The sequence below is a fragment of the Labrus bergylta genome, chromosome 2 (assembly GCF_963930695.1).
Source record: "Labrus bergylta chromosome 2, fLabBer1.1, whole genome shotgun sequence".
Lineage (NCBI taxonomy): Eukaryota > Metazoa > Chordata > Actinopteri > Labriformes > Labridae > Labrus > Labrus bergylta.
Window position 1 is genome coordinate 31,765,267 of NC_089196.1, and position 10,029 is coordinate 31,775,295.

Genomic DNA, 10,029 nt, shown 5'->3' on the forward strand with positions numbered 1-10,029 from the left:
AAAATGCTTCACTTCAGTATTTACATTCCCACAAATAAATAACAAACATCATTAAGGTTTAGAGAGGCTTAGAGAGGGGATCAGCTCCACGCTTGACGAAGTTGTCTCCATGGCGTCCCAAGAATCGAGGCCGTGATAAAGAAGAAAACCAAGATAAGGCCCTTCGCCAGTGACTGGGAATACGGCTCACCTGTGGAGGACAAATCAAAAAGAAGTCAGTAGCTGTCATTTTAAAATACCTGTGCTTTTGTTTTTAGCTTTGATTGATTAAGTGGAACATTTCAAAGGAATGGATACATTTCCACCTGTGTAATACTTGGTGATGGGGAAGGCGAGCTCGGGCCAACACACGTCATTCCTGTTACAGTCATACTCTGTGAAGTTAATCTGAAACCTGTTTGGGAGAAGGTGGAGTCAAAAACAAAAAAAAAGGATCAAAGGTTAGAATCAGTCAGGCAGCTCGTACATGAAGTCATTCACGAGGGTGGACTTGCTGTTTGAGGATGCACCTGGTTTTTGGGGGTCCTGTGTTGATGGGGATGTCTATAAAGGTGACTGAGGAGGTGATGGGGAACAACTGCGTCTTCAAAGGGTCCACACATGGAGAGATATCCCCTCCTCCGCAATCCAGTGTCCAGGACGATAGGCTTAAACTTAAAATGACCAAAAGTGTTTTCTATAATTAATCACAATCAGGTACAACATTTGTAGAGAAATATGGAGACTTCAAAAACGCAACAGCACCTCCTTAATGGAGAAAACTATTTAAACGTCATAACTGAAACAAGGATGCACACCTGACTTGCAAATCAAGGATATCTCTTTGTGGTGTGCCGTCTACCATGCCTGTGATAAGACTCCAAACTTGTACGTGCTGGTGGGAGGGAATCCTGTTGCACGAACCCGGGCTGTCTTCCATTGTTGTGTTCGAGTTCACTGTCACAACTGGAAATTAAATATTGTCACATTCAGTTAGTAAAAAAGAAAGAAAAGACTTTATAGTGAAGTGAAGTGCAGAAATAAAACTTTGCATGAGTTCTTTTTGTGCATCATTTACTTACAGCTTATATTCAGCCAGTCTGTCAACAGGAGAGGATCAGGGTTTCCACTCCTGGCTACATATGTGGCTGAGACCAAAGCTGCCTGAAGAGAAGAAACAGTCTCTCTAAAGGAGAAAAGAAGCATTACATTTTAACCTCAGCACATATACATTAACAGCATTTCCACAGATGCAGTTCCTTTAAAAAATTCTCAGTTTTCAGGAAGAGCTGCAAGTGTGAGCTCAATTTTTTCTCCCCAAGTGTTTCCTGCCAAACTTGCTGCAAGCGAGCAGGCGGGGATGATGACATTTAAATCATCCAACTGGTGAGAGATTGTTGCTATCGCCGTGCACGTATAGTGAGGCTGCTTCATCATATCCTTTACCGCACGACAGTTTGTTCATTTACCACTGAAGATATACTTTACCAATCCTGCGAGGGGAAATTCTATTTTACACTCTGTTATCGAGTCATGCTACACACACAGAGGCTGCAATACAGACACATGCACAAACAGCCTCTCCAGTTAACAGACCAATTTCCAGATTTGGTACTTGAATCGGTGACCCTCCGGTTCCCAACCCAAGTCCCTACACACTGAGCTACTGCCGCCCTTATATAAAGGTTATAAACTTTCATTATAGCGTCGGATGCTGTTGCCTCGTCCACCATTACTGCCTTATGTCCTTTTTTGTGTCATGTTCTGCCTCCTCCCACCCTTTTATCCAACAGTGAAATCTCCCGTTTAGAGGGTAATACATGAACAGGAAAGTCAGGAAGAGTTCAGGGCAGCCTGTCCTGAAATGTTGCATCTGTGAAAAAAGGCTTAAGAGGAATATCAAACATGAACACATGCTGAGCTACTGACCTCAGGAGATCACACTCAGTCAGATTCTGCCGGCTCACAGGTAGCAAACATCCTGATGTGGAATTCTCTCCAAACAGAACCGGTTTCTTCTCCGCAGTGGAACACAGTCCATCGCTTACTGTAAGCCGGAGGAAAACAGCGCTGTGACTTTTATCCTACTTGTACATGCAGTAAGCTGAAATTCAACAGAATGCCTAAACTGGTTTACCTGGTTTCCAAAGACTGATTGACATTCTTTGGATTGAGCCTGTAGTGTTTTCCAGCAAGTCCACAACTCCAGCAATGACGGGTCTTCCCACCTGATAACCTGACATGTCAAATGATGGTGAGCTGTTTTATTGACAGGTTCTTTGATTGTTTTGTGTTTTCTCTTGCTCTCACCTGGGTTCCCTGAATTGGCCTCACCCGGGAATTCTCCATTTAGGAACTCAGCAGAATATCTTGTCGTTAAAGTCACTTTTCAGGAGACAGAACAGAAATAGATTAGCCCAAACGTTCTTTCAACTATAACTAGTAAAAAGCCAAATCAGGTTGACTCAAGTATAAATGACACTTACCACTTCTGTTTAATGTGATGGTACCAACAGTGTGCGTCAACGTGATGTCTGTGATGCCGTTTTCTTTCCAGTAGAATTTGTAATCCAGGGCTAAGGTCACATTCTCACATTCCAGACTCTGATCTTTAGATATCAAACACATTAAGGTTTACTCTCAGTAGTTCAAGTTGTTTTTTAGAAGTAATGCTGTTGTACTATAGACATACCTGAAGAGGCAACAGCATGTGTGCTGGAAATAAACGGACTCAAGTCAGCGGCCACTTCTTCAGTAACATCCACCATAACATCGCCTGCAATGCATCCACAAAAAAAAAAAATCAAACACAGTTAGTCAAAGAGCTCCAACGCATGTCTAATCATAAAAAAAGTATATGTGCAGGTAAAACAAACCTCCTTGGCCATTCTTCACTTGAATCCTCAAATCCTCAGGTAGTGTTTGTAATGGAGCTCCAGTTGGACAGGATTGTAGCGGAGTTACACACTCGACTGCAAAGTTGTTCAAAAATGCTACAGGAGCATTGTTTACACAACGCCCGAGCACCATCTGTGGAATAAAACATATAAAAATCATTATTTATCAGAGTTTTTACAACACACACACAAAAGCAACCTGTAATGATTAGACTGTCTTTAAAACAGGACTCACCCGGGGGATAGTGAAGAACTGCTCCGTCATTGTGAAAATTGGACTTCCTTGAATATATTCAATGACTGGTACTGGAGCTGACATGGGAGGCATTTGGAAGGATGGAGCAGGCTCAGACAGGCTAGACGAGTTCAAGGGCAGAAGATAATTAAAGTGAATGTCAAACATAAAGAAACAATTGAATTCAATAAATCAACAATATATATTCCAGGATTTCTCAACCTCTGGGCGTCGACCCCACGTGTTGATCAATAACAGATATATTGTAGAGTAAAAAAGAATAGAATAGAATCAGCTTTATTGGTCATGTATGCTTACACACACACACAGAATTTGTCTTCAGTAACTTTGCTCTCAATGTACAAAGTTAAAAATTAAACATAATATAAGCAAAAAAAACACTTATATATACAAGGATAAATAAGACAATAGTGCAGTGGTGAGTAGTGCAAAAAAAATGCTGATATGATAATGATAATAAATATATAGTTATGTACCGGATGGTTAATATATATGAGGTAGAGTTATTGTGTTTTAAAATATATTGTGGCCAATCAGAAACTTGCAGAGTCTCCGTCTGTCATCCATTGTGCAGAAATGTCATTCCAGCCTCTCGTCCTCCGTCCACAATAAAATACACCTAAAAGCTTAAATGTGGTTTTGAGAACCATTTTTGTGTTCTCTGTTGTAATTCCTTGTTGTCCCAGTAGGTGGCATACTCACTATGGTGAAGGTACAAGTAGAGGAAGGACACACAGGTTTTTGACCGCCGTTGTTGAGTGTACTGTGGACTGAACATTTAGCCTGTTTTTTGTTTGCATTCAAGTTATTTCAGATAAATGTATAGAGACAAACAGAGGCTTTTTTTTTTAAATAAACGATTTCAAATTAAACCTGCATCAATTATGAAAGTACATTAGGCTATCGGCCCCTCATTGGCTCATAGGTTATGATTTTGATTATGTGTTTGGGATGTCTGTGGTCGCCAGAGTTTTGTGAATCAAAGTGGTGTCACAACCCCATAAAAGGTTGGGAACCACGGATATAGTAAATAGTTTCTCACATTGTGTCTCCCAGGTAAAAGAGCCCGAGGTAAGGGTTGTTTTCAGGCGGAGAATTGACACATAAAAATGGAAACCAGTCTGGGGAGTTGTCAGAGGACTGCACAGAGCACTGATAGTCTGGATCAGTAATCATCTGTCCACCAAAAGGTCCAGGAAGACAGTGAGACGCAAACAGCTCCAGATCTTCACTGGAACACTCCTGTGTGGAAAGAAGAACAAACACCTTCCTCAACTGTTTCCTTCTTAAAGAACGTCTTAATATAACAGATGTAAATACCTTGTCACAGCAGCAGCGTACATCACATGCTCTGAATGTGAGGTCACAGGGACACGAGCCCAGGGGTTGGTACACTTGGTTAGGAATGACCGTGTTATTATCTGAAACAGGAAAGAGAATTATATTTACGAGTGACATTTACATGAAGGCTGTTTCAGGTGTGATGTGAGTTTCATTTGAGGTACCAGATGCAGCATCAGCAGGGAGCAGCAGGGCATGTATCCTGGCCTGGATCAGCAGTGATGCCTGAGGTTTGCTGCCGACACACGCAGACACCTGCAGGGTCTCCAGGACACACAGCGGCGTTGGACAGCAGTCTGTTTCTGTGTCATTCTCCCCACACAAGCTCAGACTTCTGTCCAGTCTCAGCTCAATCTGAACTGCAGTCTAAGGCAACACAGGAAAGGTAGATTATTTATTTTTTTAGGTAAATTATTGGGAAAATAAGTTTGGATCTACGTGAGATGAAAAATATGACCTTCACATAAGCCAGTGGAGATCATCAAAAAGGTTCATATGAGTCTACAGGAACAAACAAGCCTGAGCAGAATCAAGATTCAGCTAACTTCTCTAACTCTCTGCTAATTGTGTGATTTCACACAAAGCATCAGAGAAACCACATTGTGCCAAACGTACCCTGCTGTATAACATGCACAACTCCACATACACATGAATGTTACTTTCAAGTAAACGTGCTGGAAAAGAGACGTGCACATTTACTATTTTTCGGGGCCGCTGGCCTCCAAGATTGTGCAGCCGTGTGCGGATTTAAACTCTCCTGTGAGTACAGTGATGTCTCCACTTCATTCACAGCCTCTCTCCCTGCCCAGTTGAAGCCCCTTTTACACCTCACAGCCGCTCTCTTGGCTCTCACTACATCCAACTGTCCTGAGATTCATTATGCCATTTGACTTTGAGTATCTCCTAAACCTAGAGAGCCGTTTTCTCAAAATGTTTTTCACACTTTGACAAACCTTGATCAATGATCGTAACTTTAACTCAAGTTATCTGGATCACTTGGTTATTAATTGTGTAATAAAAATGATATAAACTTAACAGCAGATTTTTTTTTTCGACATACTTTATGAATCCTGAGTGGAAGTTATTTTTTTACACTCTGTTATTGAGAGACATGCTTCACACACACAATGCTCAAACATGCATTAATGGAGAGATGTCAGAGTGGGGATTCTGCACAGGAAGCGCGCCAGCTGTTGAGGGTGCGGGGCCTTGCTCAAGGGCAGCTCAGGAAGTGACCTGGCACCTCCCCAGCAACAAGACCAACTTCCAAACTTTGTACCACACCGGCACTTCAGCCAGCGACGCTCTGGTTCCAACCCAGGTCCCTACAGACTAAGCTACTGCCCCCCCTAACTTGAGCATTCTCAATACTCACTGTATGATGTGCTTCTTACCTTTCCCACCTGCTCCGTTGTGAGCACCCATTGTGTTTCATCGGATACACATGATGGCAGACCAATGCTTCCTGTGAGAGAAAAACAAACCTTAACAAACTATTTCAGAAATTACAACAAAATAAAACTCAATCTTGGCCACATTTCTGCTTTTCATCCCTTGTTTTCGGAGCCTGGTATACTCCTCTTGACAATGATTTCTGGACAACTTTCCTCTGTGAAAGTAAAAAAGTAAAGTAAAAAAAAAAAAAGGGCAAGGGCAAACTCTTCTTCACAGCACCCTGCAGGTTTGACAGCAATCAACACATGGTGACAGCACAGAGAGAAACAACAGTTTACACTACACTGTACAGATTGAAAAGGGTGTGTGTGGTTTCTGAGGCTACGTGATGTCTTTTTAGTTCTGTCTTCCAGCTGATTATTGGATCCTGCTCCTGTCCCATTAATAACTCCCTACATGAAATCACCCTGGCCTTGACACTCAACAAGTGCAGCACTACTCGTTAACTATCCAAGATATGGCAGTACTGGTACAGTTGCATCGTCTGAGGGCATTGTTTGTATTTATTTAGTGATTTTATTCCATGCATTGTATTTTTCTAGATTTATTTTGGCAGGACAGCGAGAGAGAGAGAGAGAGAGAGAGAGAGAGAGTAGAGAATGAGCCTCTGTACATGGGGCGCACAAACCCTAGGCCACCAGCACCCCCATACATTGAATTTATGTTGTGTGTTTTTCTAATGTTTTGTTTTTATATCTCGTGTATTGTCTTATCTGGTCCCTGAGTCTGTAATACAGAGAGGAGGACTCTGAACAAACTGTTATCCATTATGGATAATCCTGATCACCCTCTGCACTCCCTACTGGACAAACAACAGAGCAGCTTCTCCAACAGACTGATCCAACTCCGCTGTCACAAGGACAGATACAATCTTTCCTACCGAAGGCCATAACTCTGCACAACAGCTCACCTCATGCGAGCAGAGAACTGTCGTCATGATAATATCTGTCTCTCCATACTGTCATCTGTTCTGCACATGTTACATTTACAAATTATCCCTGCTCTCATGTTCACTTCATTTGTCTGTCTACTCTCCATTATATTGAATAGTTTCTGCTGATAATATGTCTACACTCCTGCACTTTAACTTATGTCAATACTGTCCATTTACTACTCTGTTTTTACACATTTACATTTAATCTTTCATATTTAAGACTAGTAATGCAAAATTAAATCCTGGTTGTATATATTCTCATTCTTAGTTTTGATATTTTTACTACTTATTTACTTTGTATTTAATATTATATTGTGTTTAAATTTGCTAATATTGTGTTTTTTACTCATATTGTGTGTTTGGACAACCTGCTGCTGTAACGACACAATTTCCCAGTTTAGGATCAATAAAGTAATTCTATTCTATTCTATTCTATTGTCTCCTCTCCTCTCCTATTATCTCCCCTCCTCTCCTCTTCTATTATCTCCTCTCCTCTCCTCTCCTCTCCTCTTCTCTCCTCTCCTCTCCTCTCCTATTCTCTCCTCTTCTCTCCTCTTCTCTTCTCTCCTCTCCTATTCTCTCCTCTTCTCTCCTCTCCTATTCTCTCCTCTTCTCTCCTCTCCTCTTCTCTCCTCTCCTCTCCTCTCCTATTCTCTCCTCTCCTCTCCTCTTCTCTCCTCTCCTCTCCTATTCTCTCCTCTTCTCTCCTCTCCTCTCCTCTCCTCTTCTCTCCTCTCCTCTCCTCTCCTCTCCGAGTCTGTAATACACTTTTAATACCATGAGAAGCATCATGACACCTTCACCTGTGGTATTAGAGGGGGAGACTGTCCTCACATACACAGAGATGTCCGCCGTGTTTCCGAGCAGCACCGCAGAGACTGAAGGTCCAGTTGTTGAGAGAAACGACGGCTGGAAAACTATTCAACAACAACATCAACATTTCAGCACCATCAAACTTTAAATACATAGATAACTCAGCTGACACGACCGGCTAGCTCGTTAGCATTAGCTATGACTGCTTAAGGGTAGCTATTTAAAGTTAAACTGGTATAATAAGTTCTGTAAAGGTCTTACCAACTGTGTTCTGAGTGGCAGCCGGAGACATACACAATAAAAACCACGTTACATGATGAGAAACTAAGTTGAAAACGATCATTTCAACCGCGTTAGCCATTTGTTTCGCTTCAGTTTAGGAGGGCGACATATTCTTAAACCGTTGTGATGGCAACGCAGACTTCTTACTCTGCGACCAGCGTGAAACCGACGTGTGGGAGAGAGGCCTCTAGTGGCCGGGAGTGGTAACTGCAAGTACGGTTTATTTTTTATTATTATTACATTCTTTATCCCTAAGGGGGAATTCTGGTTTACACTCTGTTATTGAGAGACTTGCTTCTTACACACATGGGCCCGAAATACACAAACAGGACCTGTGGACATGCTGTAACAGAGAGATGTCAGAGTGGGGGTCTGCACAGCGCCTGGCTCAAGGGCTCCTCAGCAGTACTCGGGAAATGACCTGGCACTTCTCCAGATACCAGACTAACTTTTTAATACTCTTCCAAGAATGTTAAATTCTTACCAGTATATATATTTTTTGATCCTTTAACCACTTGTTTCTATTTCTTTTCCTGCTCTTACCTTCTTATTGCTGTTCTCTTTTTATTTACTTTTAGCTCTTTTAGTTTCTTACATCTTTTTAAATCTTTGGTTCCTCTTGGCCTCGTGTTGTTGGGTTCTTGTGATGGTTCTTATGATGGTTCTTATGATGGTTCTTGTGATGGTTCTTATGATGGTTCTTGTGATGGTTCTTGTGATGGTTCTTATGATGGTTCTTATGATGGTTCTTGTGATGGTTCTTATGATGGTTCTTGTGATGGTTCTTATGATGGTTCTTGTGATGGTTCTTATGATGGTTCTTGTGTTGCCTGGGTTCTTGTGATGGTTCTTGTGATGGTTCTTGTGATGGTTCTTATGATGGTTCTTGTGATGGTTCTTGTGATGGTTGTTGTGATGGTTCTTGTGTTTCCTGGGTTCTTATGATGGTTCTTGTGATGGTTCTTATGATGGTTCTTATGATGGTTCTTATGATGGTTCTTGTGATGGTTCTTATGATGGTTCTTATGATGGTTCTTGTGATGGTTCTTGTGATGGTTCTTGTGTTTCCTGGGTTCTTATGATGGTTCTTGTGATGGTTCTTGTGATGGTTCTTATGATGGTTCTTGTGATGGTCCTTATGATGGTTCTTGTGATGGTTGTTGTGATGGTTCTTGTGTTTCCTGGGTTCTTATGATGGTTCTTATGATGGTTCTTGTGATGGTTGTTGTGATGGTTCTTGTGTTTCCTGGGTTCTTATGATGGTTCTTATGATGGTTCTTATGATGGTTCTTATGATGGTTCTTGTGATGGTTCTTATGATGGTTCTTATGATGGTTCTTGTGATGGTTCTTGTGATGGTTCTTATGATGGTTCTTATGATGGTTCTTATGATGGTTCTTGTGATGGTTCTTGTGATGGTTGTTGTGATGGTTCTTGTGTTTCCTGGGTTCTTATGATGGTTCTTATGATGGTTCTTGTGATGGTTCTTATGATGGTTCTTGTGATGGTTCTTATGATGGTTCTTGTGATGGTTCTTATGATGGTTCTTATGATGGTTCTTGTGATGGTTCTTGTGATGGTTCTTATGATGGTTCTTATGATGGTTCTTATGATGGTTCTTGTGATGGTTCTTATGATGGTTCTTATGATGGTTCTTGTGATGGTTCTTGTGATGGTTCTTATGATGGTTCTTATGATGGTTCTTGTGATGGTTCTTGTGATGGTTCTTTATGATGGCTCTTCTGATGGTTCTTGTGATGTTCTGGTTATATATGTCTGTTGGGTATCGTGCACTTTGGGTTCTTTTCTGTTGAATTGTATTTAATTATTTTTAGTATTTTACATTTGTTATCTTCTTGTTTTTGTTTATGTTCTTCTGTGTTTGGTTTAGTTTGTTCTTGTTTTTGTTTATGTTCTTCTGTGTTTGGTTTAGTTTGTTCTTGTTGTTGTTTATGTTCTTCTGTGTTTGGTTTAGTTTGTTCTTGTTGTTGTTTATGTTCTTCTGTGTTTGGTTTAGTTTGTTCTTGTTTTTGTTTATGTTCTTCTGTGTTTGGTTTAGTTTGTTCTTGTTT

The 10,029-nt window shown here is 41.0% G+C and overlaps 1 protein-coding gene across 1 annotated transcript in view; it reads right to left on the reverse strand.

Annotated features, from left to right (window-relative positions):
* The window catches only part of tctn2 (tectonic family member 2), an 8,109-nt gene extending 28 nt beyond the window's left edge, over positions 1–8,081 (reverse strand). Inside the window, exons 1-18 of the mRNA XM_020658038.3 lie at positions 7,937–8,081; positions 7,666–7,779; positions 5,868–5,938; positions 4,638–4,839; positions 4,453–4,553; positions 4,175–4,374; positions 3,112–3,232; positions 2,856–3,009; positions 2,672–2,755; positions 2,466–2,588; positions 2,290–2,364; positions 2,117–2,215; positions 1,909–2,026; positions 1,062–1,165; positions 798–945; positions 510–653; positions 306–394; positions 1–190 (exon numbers count right to left, since the gene is read on the reverse strand). The exon at positions 1–190 is cut by the window's left edge and continues 28 nt beyond it. Of these exons, the coding sequence (XP_020513694.2) occupies positions 81–190; positions 306–394; positions 510–653; positions 798–945; positions 1,062–1,165; positions 1,909–2,026; positions 2,117–2,215; positions 2,290–2,364; positions 2,466–2,588; positions 2,672–2,755; positions 2,856–3,009; positions 3,112–3,232; positions 4,175–4,374; positions 4,453–4,553; positions 4,638–4,839; positions 5,868–5,938; positions 7,666–7,779; positions 7,937–8,036 (2,157 nt within the window). The 5' untranslated portion in view covers positions 8,037–8,081 and the 3' untranslated portion in view covers positions 1–80. The remainder of the gene's footprint in view (positions 191–305; positions 395–509; positions 654–797; positions 946–1,061; positions 1,166–1,908; positions 2,027–2,116; positions 2,216–2,289; positions 2,365–2,465; positions 2,589–2,671; positions 2,756–2,855; positions 3,010–3,111; positions 3,233–4,174; positions 4,375–4,452; positions 4,554–4,637; positions 4,840–5,867; positions 5,939–7,665; positions 7,780–7,936) is intronic.
* Between the last annotated feature and the right edge of the window lie 1,948 nt (positions 8,082–10,029).